General features: G+C 43.2%; 2 protein-coding genes across 2 annotated transcripts; both read left to right on the top strand.

The window, feature by feature from the left end:
• Positions 1 to 3,696: 3,696 nt before the first annotated feature.
• LOC121649549 (histone H2B 1/2) lies at positions 3,697 to 4,186 on the top strand. Its single transcript, XM_042000474.1, has one exon. The coding sequence runs from the start codon at positions 3,701 to 3,703 to the stop codon at positions 4,073 to 4,075; it is 375 nt and encodes a 124-aa protein (XP_041856408.1). The 5' UTR covers positions 3,697 to 3,700; the 3' UTR covers positions 4,076 to 4,186.
• A 3,436-nt stretch (positions 4,187 to 7,622) lies between these two features.
• On the top strand, positions 7,623 to 8,709 carry LOC121649548 (histone H1-like). Its single transcript, XM_042000473.1, has one exon. The coding sequence runs from the start codon at positions 7,643 to 7,645 to the stop codon at positions 8,258 to 8,260; it is 618 nt and encodes a 205-aa protein (XP_041856407.1). The 5' UTR covers positions 7,623 to 7,642; the 3' UTR covers positions 8,261 to 8,709.
• Positions 8,710 to 17,018: the final 8,309 nt, after the last annotated feature.

Genomic DNA, 17,018 nt, shown 5'->3' with positions numbered 1-17,018 from the left:
ATGACTAGCCGTTCAAAGCACTTCATGATGATGGGTGTCAGTGCCACAGGACGGTAGTCATTGAAGCAGGATGGTGATGATTTCTTTGGCACAGGTATGATTGTAGTGGCTTTAAAGCATGACGGGACAATTGCTTGTTTAAGGGAGGTGTTGAAGATGTCTGTGAATACATCCTTCAGCTCCTCTGCGCATTCTTTCAGCACATTACCGGGGATGTTATCTGGTCCTGCTGCTTTCCGTGTGTTGATGGTGGAGAGTGTCCTCTTCACGCTGGCGGCAGACAGACACAGGGTCTGGTCGTGAGGAGATGGTGGGGTTTTCTGTGGGGTGGTGTTGTTCTCTGCTTCAAAGCGTGCAAAGAAGCTATTCAGGTTGTTGAGCAGAGTGGTGTCGCTCTCACAGCTCCGTGGCGCGGGCCTGTAGTCTGTGATGGCCTGAATGCCCTGCCAGAGACTCTGTGCATCCTTGCTGTCTCTGAAGTGTGAGGTTATCTTGTGTGTGTAGTCCTTCTTTGCTTTCCTGATGCCCCGGGACAGGTTGGCTCTTGCTGTTCTCAGGCCGGATTCATCCCCTGCTCTGAAGGCGTTGTCTCTGGCCCTCAGCAGCCTGTGGACATCCCCTGTCAGCCATGGCTTCTGGTTAGCCCGAGTGGTGATGGTTTTAATGTGTGTCACATCATCAATGCATTTGGTGATGTAGGAGGTCACCGTGTCTGTGTACTCCTCAATGTCTGTAGTGTCATTGTAGGTGGCTGCTTGCTTGAACATGTCCCAGTCTGTTGTTTCAAAGCAATCCTGTAGTGCAGATGTGGCCCCCTGTGGCCACACTCTCTTTTGTTTGATGCTGGGCTTGATGAGTTTCACTCTCGGTCTGTATGCTGGCATTAGCATAACAGTGAGGTGATCGGAGAGCCCGATGTGAGGGAGGGGGATGGCTTTGTAAGCTCCTTTATGTGATGTGTACACTAAGTCCAAGATGTTGTCTCCCCTTGTTGGGAAGTGCACATGCTGGTGAAACTTTGGAAGAACGGCTTTGAGGTCAGCATGGTTGAAATCTCCAGCGAGGATGGTGAAACCGTCTGGATGTGCCGTCTGTTGTTCACTGATAGCCTGATACAGTTCGTTAAGCGCTGCGTTTCTATCACTGTTGTTGTTTGTCGGTGGGATGTAAATCGCAAATATAAGAATTGCGTTTGTTTCCCTGGGTAGATGGAAAGGCCTGCACTTCACAATCATAAATTCTGCCAGTGGTGAGCAATGTTTGCCTACCACAGTAGCATCCCGGCACCACGCATCGCGGATGTAAACACAGACCCCGCCACCCCGGGTCTTCCCTCTGTCTGTGATAGCCCTGTCCGCTCTGACGTGTTAGATTACATTAGATTAGATAAACTTTATTGATCCCACGGACGGGAAATTCACTTATTACGGCAGCATTTAAAAAGTGAAAGAAAAAACAGAAAGAATAAATAGATAAACTTAAGAGTTCAATATAACACAATAAACATAAAAAAAAAACAATAACAGAATAAGGTGACGGTATAAATGACTGTGTAAACAGTGTAAACAGACTACAACATGACAGCCTGGTTCAGGGGTTACAGATTGTTGCAGAGTCTGACAGCAGTTGGGATGAAGGATCTGCGGAGCCTCTTTCTTACACCGTGGGTGTAACAGTCTGCTGCTGAAGGACCTGAGTTAAAGGCCCTCCGGGTCATGACCCTGCAGAATAGGATGGCTCTGGACTTTCTCTTAGCTGAAAGGGGGGACCTGCAAGGTTATAGGGGACGAGTGTTGTACATTCATTCCTGATATGTCTACTAATCTGTCTTCTGTTCATGTCACCTTAGAGATCTGTTATCTGGGATGGAGGCTCGTGATAGCTCTGGATTTTCTTCTGAATTATGGTCTTGGTTTCAGTCAGGTGGCTGGTGGCATATCTTGCTCGCAGTTTTAGGGCCTATTTTTGCTGTTCTGATTACCTGCTGGCATGTGGTGACTTTCGTCCCCTGGTGCCTCAAGGTTCTGATAACATCTGCATTTCCTGGTCATTCCCTCCAGATGTTTGTTAGTGCTCAGGGTGATTTTTCTAACACCCCGTTAGATTTCCTGGTTTCTCCTCCCGCTTAGCCTCCCCGGATCTGTTATGATGATACTGGTCTTCCGCTTGATTTTTCTAGTGATGATGAAGTTTAGGTTGTGTGGATAGTTCTCTGTTTAGTCATCTTAGTTTGCTCTTCTTCTCATTCATATGTATTCTGATGTGTTTTTTTGTTGTTTTTTGCTGGAAATCACATGTGTTGAATTGAGGTTGATTTTTATTTCCCCATTCAGAGTTATGATGGAGTTTCTCGAATCCTTGTGACTTTCAACTTCTGATGTTTTGTCTGAATGTATATTGGGAAAATGGGGAGTTGATTTGATTGTTGAATATAATCATTACGGGTTTTTTTACTACAAATACATTACTTTTATTACTTTTATCTTTTATGGGTTTTCTGTTTTTTTTGTTTTTTTTGTTTCCTCTGTCTTCCCATTGTTTTTTTTGTTTCAATTGTTTGCTTTTTTTTCTTTGTTTTTATGTGTTCATTAGCGGGTTGATGTCACCGTGAGTTTTTGGGTTCACTAGCTGATTGTGGTGTTCTCATTTTTATCCACTGTGCATCTCTGCCTCAGTGGTTATCCTTGTTTGATGCATTTTTGGTGTTTTTTCTTTTATGCTTTAATCTTATGAAATTTTCTTTTCTGGTGTGATCAATATGAAATGGGTTTCATTATGATCATAAGAGGGGAATTGTTGTGGAAATTTCATATTATTCCCTTTACTATATTGTGTCTACTGATCCCTCTCAGGGTAAACAGGTTGTTTAAGTTCTTGGTAATTGAGTTTAATACTAAGTAGCCTGTTGCTATCATGCATTCTTTAGAACGGTTCGCTCTGACCTGTGTGACTTATCTGATACCAGCCAGGCTCCTCAGGATGACCCAGCCGGGCATCCTGCCTTAACGTCACTGGGGTTGTTTACGTGCTCAATAAACTGAAAAAGCTCATTAGGTTTGCTGAAGTGTCTAATCCTGTGTGAGGAACAGACAATCTCTTTGTTTGTATTTCATGATGTGCTGTGACATGATCATTCTGCTTAAAAGATGCTGCATGTGTGTTTCTTATCAGATTCTGTTCAGATCTCTGTGCTGTCAGACCTCTGAACAGTCTCTCAGGAATTGCAATTCTATTCTTTCTATTTTTCCTATTCATTCTATTCTTTGTATTTTAATCCTGTGTTCAATAAACTTGTAATCATTTTTCACTTCAAAACCAGACTCCTCATTCCTTGACAGAGTAACTTTTTGCCTCAACAGGTTTTAGAAATAAAGTTGAGTTTTCCAGATTCGTGCTACTGTGTTGTGTTTTCATCCTTTTTTACTAGAGGCAGTAATAACTTATGTGTTTGTTTCTATTTGTGGACTAAACTTGTTTATTTTCTGATGACAATAACGTGGCGATTCTATTCTATTCTTCTATTTTCTTCTCTACTCAGAAATCCACAGTGCCGTTGATAAAAAGTAGCTCCTCCTCCTCCTCTGTCAGGCAGCCAATCAGAGGAGGGGGGCCGCGCAGTGTGATCTCCATGCAGTCTGGATAAAAGCAGCCTCCGCTGCTCAGCACATCATCTCACTGCTGCAAAGTTGGAGAGGAAAACATGCCCGAACCCGCCAAGTCTGCCCCCAAGAAGGGCTCCAAGAAAGCGGTGACCAAGACCGCTGGCAAGGGAGGCAAGAAGAAGAGGAAGACCAGGAAGGAGAGCTACGCCATCTACGTGTACAAGGTGCTCAAGCAGGTCCACCCCGACACCGGCATCTCCTCCAAGGCCATGAGCATCATGAACTCGTTCGTCAACGACATCTTTGAGCGCATCGCCGCGGAGGCTTCTCGTCTGGCTCATTACAACAAGCGCTCCACCATCACGTCCAGGGAGATCCAGACCGCCGTGCGCCTCCTGTTGCCCGGTGAGCTGGCTAAGCACGCCGTGTCCGAGGGGACCAAGGCCGTCACCAAGTACACCAGCTCCAAGTAAACGGCTGTTTACACCACCCACCCAAACGGTCCTTTTCAGGACCACACACTCCCTCTCAGAGCACCTTCATCCTTCTGGTTGCCCTCTGCTCCTGGTGTGTAAATGAAATGGGTGTTTTTTTTTTTTTTTTTTTGTTTTTTTTTTTTTTTAAATTCGGTGCACTTTGGCTGCTGTAGTTACTGAAAAATGGACCGCAGATTGTGTTAACGTTGCATCTGAAGGGCTATTTGAACCTGAGAAAATCTTTTCCCACCTTAGACATGAAATTCTAAAAATTAATTAGAAATTTTGTCACTTAGTCTCTTTACAGGGTTGAATTTATCTGTATGATCATTCTAAGATGTATTAAAAGAGAATTTACCAGTTCTTGGTAATAACGTGTCCATTGTGTAAAACAACTAATTGTAAGTAAATTTTTTGATTCTAAATGTCAAGACATGACAAGTTAATGGACAAGTGTTCTTAAATCATGAAAATATACTTTGACAAACTTTCACATATTTTGTACTTTTCCTCTAAAATTTGCATACAGTTCAACATTTATCTACCCCAATTTAATAATATTAAATGCATCAGGTAACCGGGTTGAATGGATGACAACCTTTAATCAGATTGAAATTGATGAATTAAAACAAGGAAAGAAACATTAGGTTTTGTAATGTTAAACCTTGTTTAAAACATTAAAGATCTGTGTTATGGGAAGAAAAGATGAACGACAGCAGAGCCTGAATACAAAATCTGTCTCGCTTGGAATCCGTTTAACAATTGATATAACAGTCACAATCTTAAAGTAATTTCAAATGAATCTGTAGTGTCAGCAGAAAAAGAGCACTGCAACGCTGTCCGCTCTAAAATCTGGAATTATTCTAAGTATTCAGTCGACTACCAACTAACAAGTTTGATAAATGAAAGTAGATGATTTCTTCTTCTCTGATGTTTATCTGTTGTTTCTGCTCTTTAAGCTTCTTTCATCCTTTTAGTCACACAGTCTGTCCCAGGTCTCTTTCTGAATTTGGACGTGACGTGAATCCGCCTGTCGCGGGCTGAGGAGGCGGGATGAGCTCAAGCACATCATCAAATGGATCCCACAGCACGTCGTCTAGCAGAGGCCACAAGAAGCTGTTTCTGTTACGGGTTGAACAGAGATGAGGGATGTGATTACATGGTGCTATTTTAGAAGTAATTCATGTATTTCTCTCATATTTCTTTTATTTAGGTGAAAGCAGACAGGTAAATGATTATATTAGCATAAAACCTGCAGGTACTGGTTATTTTTGTTTCATATTCAGTGAAAAAGTAACTTTGGTCAGTGGGGACATGCTCATTTGGCTGACCTCTAGGCCTCAGCAACCCACGAAACTTTTAAAAACATCATTTTAGAAAATGTTTGTGTGCTAGAACACAGACACACATGGATCCATTCCCTGTTTTAAAATGCATTTTGTGGTTTACTTTATATGAAAACCTTTGAGGTAAACCTGTGGGACACAAAGTGATTTCAGAGAAACAGTCACATCCTAATAAAACCATCCTGGACCTGAACAGCCTAAGAGGGTCCAACCTGGTTCCAGGGTGATTGTAGAAGTTCTTCTGATCATGTGAAGTCTTTTCCTTCCTGGTATAAAATGTCTGGAAGTTTTAATAAACTGAAGCTAAATGTTGGTGAATCTCGACTTATTTTCCTCCAGTTTTCTGAAAGGATAGCTTAACATCTTGGACTTGCTCCTCTGCTGGTCTCCATGAAAAAGCCACAAGCCCAGCAGGTGATGATGGGGGGAGGCAGCAGGACTCTTCTCCCCCAGTTAGTCTGGTTAGTCCCCCCCTCCTCCTCCACCACAGACAGGGAGCCTCTGGATGAAGGGGAGAAGTTACTGGGAGAGCTCCTGCTCCACCCACCATTCCCATCATAGATGTAGTTCCACCTCCACTCAGTCAGGGTGGAGTACAGACGGGCGTTGGATGTCTGAAGTCCAGCTGGAGGTTCTTTGCAGCACGATGAGCAGCTGCTGCTGCAGACTCCACTGCTTCTGTCTTCCAGGTGCTGGATCAGAGCAGCAGGAGGTGAAGATCAGGAGCAGATGTTTTCCAGCCAGCCTGTCTCCAGGACACGTCTTTACCCATAAAGTACTAAATAAAAGCTGTGAAAGGAGCTCGGAGACCTTTCATCTGCTGCTTGGTGGAGCAAACCAGAAAAATGGGACTTGGTGACTGCTGGTGGTGATGCGGGGAAAAAGGGCCAGAAATGCACTTTTTTCTACCACATTTAAAGCTGAAAGACTTTGCAGACAAACCATTTAACTGGTATCCAGAGAAATGAGCTCAGCTGTGATCAGACCACAATGCTGGCGGACCGGGGCCATGAGAGGATTTTCTCTGCTGGATAAAAGCCACGTCCTCTAACATCCAACCAGAACGGCGGTGAAGAGCTGTTTAAAGGGCTTATTCCACTTTGTGTGTGTTATTGTTTGACGTTTCTTCTTTTTTCTTGCTTTCTGGCACGTGCAGGTCAACGCTGGAAATAAGAATTTGTTCTCGATGTTTTGTTTGGGAAAATAAAAGTTAAATAAGTTAAACCAAGAGGAGAACGGATCAAGTAGGATTTTTAACAGCATTTCCACAGCAGCACCATTTATTCTCTCATTTCTCTACTTTCATTTCATTTTCTTCATCTGAACAAGTCACGTGACAATAACCTGAAAATCAGAGCATCAAAGTTTTATTTTTCTTCTTCAGCCTGAAACCGGTTGTTGTTTTGGAGAGCTGGATTGATAAAGTGGATGAGAGCGGATTATAATTTCAGCAATATTAATAATGACATCTTTATTAGTTTTCATGTTGAGGTCGCGTGAACGAGACGCCGTTGATGCACAAGTTTACTACAAACCCTCCGACCCTTTAAAAGACGTCATTTCTTTTTTATCTCACTTATTCAGCTGTCATTTACATATTTATTGTGATTTAAGTGTGCTTTGGTTGCAGCTGCTGGTGAATCTGCATCCAGTGGAGACGCAAGTTGCTCCAGCGGATCATCTGGGACGTGAATATCCGCCCGAACAGCGACCGCGTCCGTGTGTTTACTTCCACACAAAACGGGCTCGTTGCACCTCAACAAATCCCACCAGTGGGACCATTTCACCGTGGTTCGGTCCGCAGACGTCTCTGCTAACGGGAACAGCGCTCTCACGTGTCATACAAAGCGCCTTTACGTGTTTTAGGAGAGAAAATGTGGAGAAAAGTCGCTGCGAGCCGCCGAAAGCGACCGACGATCCGACATGTTTGAGTCGTCCTGGGAGGAAGAGAAAAAGTCCCGGAAGCCGAACATGAGCTCAGTCTGGAGGGACGAGACTTTCCTTCCTGCTCCGGCTCCACTCCTGCTGGAAAAGCCCGCTCTTCTCTGGGGTTTCTGCTGAAAAGGCGGCGGAGAAAACACAAGTGTGTCCTGGTTTGAGGCGGCAGCAGAGCCGCGGAGCGTGTTGCCTCTCCACGGTTCTCATGGCTCTTATAAGTCCCGCCTCCTGCTTCCAGCTCCACACGTTCAGACGAACAGCGCGAGACAAGCACACGAACATGGCAGAGGAAGCTCCAGCAGCCGCGCCGGCCAAAGCCCCGGCCAAGTCCCCGAAGAAGAAGTCTGCTCCCCGGACCAAGAAGGAGGGACCCAGCCTCCCCAAGCTCATCGTGGCCGCTGTGGCCGAGTCCAAGGAGCGGAAGGGGGTGTCTCTGGCGGCGCTCAAGAAGGTGCTGGCCGGGAAAGGGGTGGACGTGAGCAAAGCCAACAAGCGCATCAACACCGCCGTCACCAAGCTGGTCACTAAAGGCACCCTGAGCCAGACTAAAGGAACGGGGGCCTCCGGTTCCTTCAAACTCGCCAAGAAGGAGCCCAAAGCCGCCAAACCAGCCAAGAAGGTGGTGAAGAAGAAGGCTCCCGCCAAAGCCAAGAAGCCCACCGCGACCAAGAAACCCACCGCGGCCAAGAAGACCACCGCGGCCAAGAAACCCGCCGCTAAGAAGGCTGCAGCCAAGAAGTCCCACAAGAAGGCTCCGGCCAAGAAGGCCGTGAAAAAGGTGGCGCCCGCCAAGAAGAGCCCCAAGAAGCCCGCTGCTAAGAAGCCAAAGGCCACAAAGAAGCCCGCTGCCAAGAAAGCTGCCGCAAAGAAGCCCGCAGCCAAGAAGGCCAAGAAGTAAACCTCATCATCCACAACCTCACCCACCCAAAGGCTCTTCTCAGAGCCACCACCCTCCCATCTGACATGATTCCTCACACGAAATATCTTCTCTCTCATCATCACTCACCTGTTACTGATCACTAGATAAGTCTGTGTGTGTGTGTGTGACTGGATGTTTTAGTTAGAGATGGGAGCCGGATTACAGACGGATCTTGAAGAGCTGTTCCTTCCTCCTAATCAAAAGACTGGCTTGTTCCTACAATAACATAGAAAATGTCACAATATATAAGAATGACAAATTTGTACCTATTTTGTCTGGAGCATCTGCTCTAAAATCTGCATATTTAGTTTTGCTGTGCGTTCAAACATATTTCTGGTTGTACAGTTTAGTATTGTCACGTGCAGGGGGCAGAGCAAACCGTTGTGAGTCAGTGCATCAGACAGACCAGGAGGACGAGGAAGGACAAAAGAAAAGGTGTGTTGTAGAGACATGTGTCCGCTGCTGAAATGTCTACATGTTTGCTCGGTATGCCGATCTTTGTTGGTGAGGAGTAAATGAAGTTTTTTACATCCAAAGCCGTCAGTCTGAGTGATGTAACACATGCTTCACATGGACATCAGACTTCTATCATGTGACAAATGTCAAGAAGGCAGTGTGGAAAATTTGTATATCAAAAAAATGTCTCACAAATGAACGGCTCACAGCTGTGACTTGGTAACCTTCGTTCATTTAAAAGAGCTGTTCAAAAGAATCGATTTGTTCATGAACATCACATCTCTAGTTAGAACCGGGATCCATCTGTGCTGGTTTATTACAAGTTCGTATAAAAACCTCATAATTCAGTAACATTACATGCTTAAGCTCCAAGAGTTTTTTTTTTTTTATTTTTAATTTTGTTCATTATTATTTATTTATTTAGAAAAAAAAACATGTTTGTAATTTCTTTTTTCTGAATGTAATCTAAGGTAACATGCTTTCCCTCCTTGTCTCAGGACCAACAGACGATGACAGTGAGTTAGAAAAGCTCCATGTTTTACCACATCACACTGTCCCAGTTAGAGGAAAACCAGTAAGTTAAAACACACCTGTATCTGTTTGGCTCACCTGAACTCAGACAGGCCTTTTAGTGTTTTGATTTTAAAAGTGAACCCGTCATGTCATCCCAATGAGATCAATGAAATATTGAGATAATTCTATTTCTCTATACTTTTTTAGAAAATGTGAATATGAAAAAAGACGAGAAGATAAATAAACGTAGAATCAGTGAAAGAAAAACTGGCATGTAATGACTTAAAATGATGAAAGTGGGAAAAACTACACACAATCTGTCTTTTCTTTCTACCTTCTACAGCATGGTGGCGGCAGAATGATGGTCTGGCTGCTGCTTTGTGCTGAACAAATTTTATTTGCCAAGACGAGCTTCATGGGTACAAGGCTCCTCTTGGTAATCCGATCCATTTATTAAGATTTATGGAATTTACGTAATCTTGCTGGATCTGACTGGTAGGAACAGAAAACAGGAGAATAAAAAATATCTATCTATCTATCTATCTATCTATCTATCTATCTATCTAGATATCTATCTATCTATCTATCTATCTAGATATCTAGATATCTAGATATAAAAGATGTGGAGTCACTGAAAAAGACTAAAATGATCTGATGTAATCGGATTACATTTGACATGGAGAATGGATTGTTGGACTTGACTGAGTTGTGTGGAAATGTGTGTCATGTTTTTATGTGGTGACTTATCTGAAGATGGCATTTAAAGACCTTTAAGTTCAGCATGTTTTCAGAAATAAACACGTCCATGTGGCCACTCAGGAATCCATCTCACATCATCATCATCACACCTTCAGTTGTCATGGTGATCATGTCTCATCTCCTCTGCTTCACCCAGGAAATGTTGAGCAGATCAGCTGATCATGTGTTTCTGTTTTAGAGACATTAAACCTCCTATAACTGACTATAAATCCCAGTTTAAACATCATCCATGTGAAATGGTTTATTTTCCACTTCTTTCCGTTTACTGAATGATTGAAAATGTCTTGACCACTTGATGGCGGCGTTTCTCTGTTAGTGCTGTTGCCTCTGGCCTGAATCATCATTGAAAATGAAACAACTTATTTAACTTTAAATAAAAGTAAAGTAAATAAAATAAAATAAAATAAATAAAAAGGGACCCCCAGCAGAACTTTTCTAGACCCCCCCCTGCATAGCTGAAGTATAAACCCCGTCTACCACCAGCAGCTACTGTGTGAACCATGAACCGCTAGTTTCCTCCTCAGCTGATCCATAAACACGCAGCAACAAAAGCCCATCAGCTGATCATCGACAGCCGTCATGATTCACGGAGCAACATGAGAGGAGAGGAAGAGCAGACGCAGAGATGACCAGAGATCCTCTAGACCAGCCATGTTGGGCGGGGGCGAGGGGGGCGACGCCCACATCCATCCATCCGTCAGCCGGCTCACCTTCTCCATCCGGCCTCTAGACGCCGCCACGTCCCGTCATCATAACGGAGAAATGACGGATGTGTGGGGCTTGTTATGTCGTGCATGTGTTAATTGCGTTATTGCATAATACACACACACACACACACACACACACACACACACACACACACACACACACACACACACACACACACACACACACACACATATATACAGCTGCTCATCATAAAATTAGAATATCATGAAAAAGTTGTTTCATTAATTCCATTCAAAAAGTGAAACTTGTATAATGTCGACATTCGTTCCTCACAGACTGACATATTTAAAATGTTTATTTCTTTTCATTTTGATGATTATAACTGACAACGAATGAAAACCCCAAATTCAAATCCCAGAAAATTAGAATATTACTTAAGACCAATACAAAAAAAGGATTTCTAGAAATGTTGGCCAACTGAAAAGTGCTCATTGTGAAATCATCTCCAGCTTGTGTTTTTCCCAAGAAATGCTTGGGAGTAACAACCTCATGTCTCAATCATCTGATCTGCCTGTCTTACCCATTCCACCCTTTTCCAGTAACCGCCTTCAGCCAGCCATCAGCTCTGGGTCAGCGTGATGTGACTTGGAGGCTGATAGCCTGCAGGCTTTAGTCCACCGGCTGCAAACTGTAACCTCAGATTCCAGGAGTGTGGGCAGTCTGGAAAACGGTTGCAGTGGAACTGATGTTTGGACAAGTCAGGCTCTGGGAAACATTCGGATCCACACTCCAGACCAGCTGGTGCCAGTAACTCATCCAGTTCACTTTTGCCAAATCCCCAAAAACCTCAAGAAGAACAGCGGAATAACGGTACGTTCCAGTTGTCTCGGAATTCTGAGCAGTCAGGAGTTTGGTGACATCATTACCAGATAGCTGGCGTTCCATGTGCACTAACCCGGAAAAAATGGACGCCTCCAGAACAGCCAATCGGTGAGCATCTACAAAGGACGTATAAAGCTAGAAAATCACAAACGCATGGTAAAAATGTCACCATGAGAACAGCAGCAAACTTGTGTGATAACGATGAATAAACCACACATACTGACACCATGTTCACCAACAAGCCCGCGGTAACAAGGTGGTTATCAGGAACAACTCGCTGCTGTTTGCACTGGAAACAAAACATATTAGATTCTTTTTTTTTTTTTTTTAAATGCAGGTTTTAATAATAATAATCTTGAATATACCCTAACTATGTCACTTCTGTCATCACAGGTAAGATACAAACATTGAAAATACCTGAAATTATTGCAAACTTGTCACATTCTATTCATCATGGAAGAAAGGAAATGTGGCACAAAGATGAAACAGTGACATTACACATATGACTATGACTTCATTTACAACAAAGGAGATTGTGGTGTGGTGGAGAAAGCCCAGCAGCACCTCTACTTCCCCCACATCATGTGCACCTTTTCCCGAGGCAGCACTGAGAGCATCCCGACCAGCTGGGTCACTGTGTGGTTCAGGAGCTGCACAGGACAGAAAAACCCTGCAGCACACAGTGCAGGAAGATCACTGGCGTCTCACTCCCCCCTCCCTGGACATTTTTAACACCCACCTCACCCACAAAGCAGCCTGCGGTGGGAGGGACTCCAGCCCCCTGCACAACACTAAGATCACAAATGAATAAGACATCATTAATGAGGAACAAGGATGCGAAGATGAAACGGTGACATGATAAGGGCTCAGTATTAAGTCATAAAGATTTTGCAGCTGTAAATCCAGCTGTTCGCCCTTTAAAAACAATCTACCGGAAGAATTCAAGTTTGCAAATGCAGGAAGGGGTGACTTGCTCCTCCCACTGTACCAGTTAAACTAGACCTATCTGTAAACCATTTTAAAATGTTGGAGCTAAACCTGAGTCTGCCTTGATTCTTGTGCATCTTTGTTTATCTTTGCATAATCCTCCCATCAACTACTGTTCCTGTATGTAGCTGGAGCGCTAAGTGTCATCTCAGCCGCCTTAGATCAGCTACGCCGACACTAGAAAAGAAGATTAAGGACACCGTAAAACCAGACCTGACTCCTGCTCTTCTGGAAGATTTTGGTGATGTATTTAGCAAATCTGAAGAACTTTTACTTCCACCCAATCGGCCTTATGACTGTGCCATTCATCTCCTTCCTGCCCAGCATTTGCTTGTATAATTTCTCCCAACCAGAAAATCTTGGCATGGAGAATTACATCAATGAGCTTCAGGCATAATCCGACCTTCTTCCTCACCATTAGGAGCCGGCTTTTTCTTCGAGTGAAAAAGACAAGACTCATCCCGGCAATGACCTCTGTGGTCGAAATGAGATTGCTGTGAGTAAGAAATATCCTTTTCATCTGATAGATTCGGCTTTCGATGCACTTCCACTCCACCATTTTTACCAAGTTGGACATGAGAAATGCTTACCACGTGGTCCGAATAAAAGGAGACGAGTGGAAGACTGCCTTCAACACACCATGAGGCACTTTGAATATTTGGTCATGCCTTTGGCCTCACAAATGCTCCTGCAGTTTTTCAAGCTGTTTTAGTTAACGACGTCATGCGTGATCTCCTCAATCATTTTGTTTTTGTGCACCTGACATTTTAATCCTAAAGAATGGAGATGAGCAGGTTGTCCATGTCTGCCAGGCAAGGGAGTAGCTTTGATTTTGACTTCGGTAGGGACATAACTTTGGTCCACAGAGCAACTGGACAACAAGAGTTTCATTATGGCTGACCTTTAGTAGCAGAATCATAAAACTGAGTGAATAGAAAATCTGAACAAGCAGAAGTTTCTAATGCAAAATATTCTATTGAGTGGCTGACATTAAAATCTGGTCTTCTTGCTAAACTTAATGCAGGTCTATTTTACTTGATGATTTCTGGGATTTTATGAGATGAACACATCTGTTGGCAGATTTACTTCACATCAATATTGTGCACACGGTGGTGCAATCTACCTTCATAAACAGAAATGTTCTTTGATGACACAGAAAGCCACTACTTATGTCAACTTAATGAAACCTTGAAGGAAAATGTGACCTTTAACAGACAGAACTACAAACCATTGTTTCACAACACATCATCATCCTTAGAGCTATAATCATTTTGTACAACAAACTCTTAAGTGATCACTCTGACTAACTGCCACTGCTTAAAGTTTGTGACGTTAGAGGAAATGTTTATTTTTATTTATTCTTATTTAAATTGCAACCCATGTTAAAATTATTATGGTGTTTTTTTGCAGGGATCCACATCAAACAAACTTTTTAAATTGAGTCTGTAGAATATTAAGTGATGGTCAGAAACACTTCAGCAGGCCGTGCGGTGTAGTGGAAAATTAGATTATTGCTTCTGTGTAACGAGTAGCATATTAGGACATAGATGTGTGATTAAATATATAAGCAGTGTTGTGTAATTGTTTACTGCTTGTGTTTACTTTTGCAAAAACAGCATACTTCTGCAGAACACATGCCCTCTCTACCCGCCTGTTTTTGGGTTCATGTGTAGGGTGTTGTAACTACATAACGACTGTGCTCCTCCTGTGCGAGGAGGAACAGACAGCTTTCATGTGCTGTGGTTTATCTGTTGGAAACAGAGCGTGGGTGGGGGAGGAAGTTCACACGTAAAAAGGATGATACTCTGCCTGCGAGCGTATGTTTCTTCATGCTGCAGCTTGAATAAACTTGTTTTGAAGATATGTCTTTTGGATTTGTTAATTAAAATTTCCATAACAGAGGTATTATGACTTTAATTAGATTTCAATTCAATTACGTAGATCAAGTCACATCTTTTAAAACTAAATCTCACCTTCCTCATCATCTTCTCCTCTCTCTGAACTATCTGCAGCTTTGATTCTGTCACCTGAACAAATAACACATTGATTCATGATGAAGAAACCATTTTTTGGCTAAGTGGCAGCTATTATTATCAGTATTCATGACACAGTGGCACTGGGAAAATAATTTATTTGTGACGTAAATGTTAACACTGACTCACTCTAAAATACCTCCTGATGTTCTTTCTTGTCATCGCTCCTGAAGCTCTGACTGAAGGCAACTACCGACACTAGCAAGAAGGCAAGGCAATTTATTTAAATAGCACATTTCACCTGCAAGACAATTCAAAGTGCTTTACATAAACATTAAACTCATTACAGCCGGGTGCAAAAAGCAAGTGCATTAAAAACAAACTTTAAAAGAAATATAATTAAATAAAAAAGAAAAAAATGATTAAAAGACCCAAATAAAATAGATAAAAAGCCAGAAATAAAGTTCCAGTGTGGAATTAACAGGTTTTCTGATAAAAGGCAGCAAATAGAAAAGTTTTTATCCTGATTTAAAACTGCTGAGTCAGCAGACCTGCAGGTTTCTGGGAGTTTGTTCCACATGTGAGAAGCATAAAAGCTGAACGCTGCCTCTCCACGTTTAGTTCTGACTCTGGGAACAGAAAGTAGATCTGACCCTGATGACCTGAGGGACCTGTCTGCTTAATAACCAACCAGAAGATCCTGAATGGATTCTGGTCCTAAACCGTTCAGGCGTTTGTAAACTAACAGCAGGATTTTGACATCAGTTCTTTGCCAGACAGGAAGCCAGTGTAAAGATCTGAGGACTAGAGTTCTAGGATCCACGTTCCTGGTCTTAGTGAGGACTGGAGGTCTAGGATCTACTTTCCTGGTCTTAGTGAGGACTGGAGTTCTAGGATCTACTTTCCTGGTCTTAGTGAGGACTGGAGGTCTAGGATCAACGTTCCTGGTCTTAGTGAGGACTGGAGTTCTAGGATCTACTTTCCTGGTCTTAGTGAGGACTGGAGGTCTAGGATCTACTTTCCTGGTCTTAGTGAGGACTGGAGGTCTAGGATCAATGTTCCTGGTCTTAGTGAGGACTGGAGTTCTAGGATCTACTTTCCTGGTCTTAGTGAGGACTGGAGGTCTAGGATCAACGTTCCTGGTCTTAGTGAGGACTGGAGTTCTAGGATCTACTTTCCTGGTCTTAGTGAGGACTGGAGGTCTAGGATCTACTTTCCTGGTCTTAGTGAGGACTGGAGGTCTAGGATCAATGTTCCTGGTCTTAGTGAGGACTGGAGGTCTAGGATCTACTTTCCTGGTCTTAGTGAGGACTGGAGGTCTAGGATCAATGTTCCTGGTCTTAGTGAGGACTGGAGTTCTAGGATCTACTTTCCTGGTCTTAGTGAGGACTGGAGGTCTAGGATCAACGTTCCTGGTCTTAGTGAGGACTGGAGTTCTAGGATCTACTTTCCTGTCCTTAGTGAGGACAGGAGTTCTAGGATCTACTTTCCTGGTCTTAGTGAGGACAGGAGTTCTAGGATCTACTTTCCTGGTCTTAGTGAGGACTGGAGTTCTAGGATCTACTTTCCTGGTCTTAGTGAGGACTGCAGCAGCGTTCTGGACTAACTGCAGCTGTCTGATGAGGGAGAACTGTGAGGACAGTATTCCAGTCTACTAAAGATAAATGTGGACCAGTTTTTCTAAATCCTGCTGAGTCATCAGTCCTTTAATCCTCCAGATGTTCTTTAAGTCAGTGTTTTCCAATCCAGGTCCTCGGGACCCCCTGGCCTGCATGTCTTAGACATGTTCCCACTCCAACACACCTGATTCAAATGAGTGAATTTCCTCATCAAGTTCTTTGCAGCCTGTTAATGAGCTATCCATTTAATTCAGGTGTTAAAGTAGGGTAACGTCTAAAACATGCATGGCAGAGGGTCCAGAGGACCTGGATTAGTAAACACCGCCTTAAGTGATAGCAGCCCGACTTCTCAACTGTCTTAATATAACTGCTAAAATTCAGGTCTGAGTCCAGGACTACTTCCAGGTCTGAGTCCAGGACTACTCAACTACTGGTTGGTAGTTTTGAACTTTGCTCTTTGAAGCTGAGAACTGACTTTTAATCTTTCTTCTTTTGACTCCAAAACCTATTATTTCAGTTTAGTCTTCATTTAACTGAAGGAAGTTATGGCCCATCCGATCTTTAATGTGATCCATGCAGGTGATCAGAGTCTGGATCGGACTGTAGTCTCCTGGTGAGATGGTTATGTAGATGTGTGTGTCATCAGCATAACTGTGGTAACATGTTTAGTTGTTTCCATAATGTGAGCGAGTGGCAGCATGTAGATGTTGAACAGCAGTGGCTCCAGGATGGAGCCTTGGGGAACTCCACAGGTTATTTTGGTTCGCTCAGATTTAAAGTTACCTATAGACACAAAGTAGTCCTTTAGGCCATAAGGTCAACCCTGTTATTGTTTCATCTCGCTCCACAGTCTGGGGACCACACAATTCTTCCCGGGAA

The sequence above is a fragment of the Melanotaenia boesemani genome, chromosome 11 (genome assembly GCF_017639745.1).
Source record: "Melanotaenia boesemani isolate fMelBoe1 chromosome 11, fMelBoe1.pri, whole genome shotgun sequence".
In the NCBI taxonomy this organism is placed as follows: domain Eukaryota; kingdom Metazoa; phylum Chordata; class Actinopteri; order Atheriniformes; family Melanotaeniidae; genus Melanotaenia; species Melanotaenia boesemani.
This window is presented reverse-complemented; position numbering and strand designations above follow the sequence as displayed.

Coding starts and splice junctions, on each gene's coding strand:
- LOC121649549 (XM_042000474.1), top strand. CDS start 3,701: ATGCCCGAACCCGCCAAGTCTGCCCCCAAGAAGGGCTCCAAGAAAGCG.
- LOC121649548 (XM_042000473.1), top strand. CDS start 7,643: ATGGCAGAGGAAGCTCCAGCAGCCGCGCCGGCCAAAGCCCCGGCCAAG.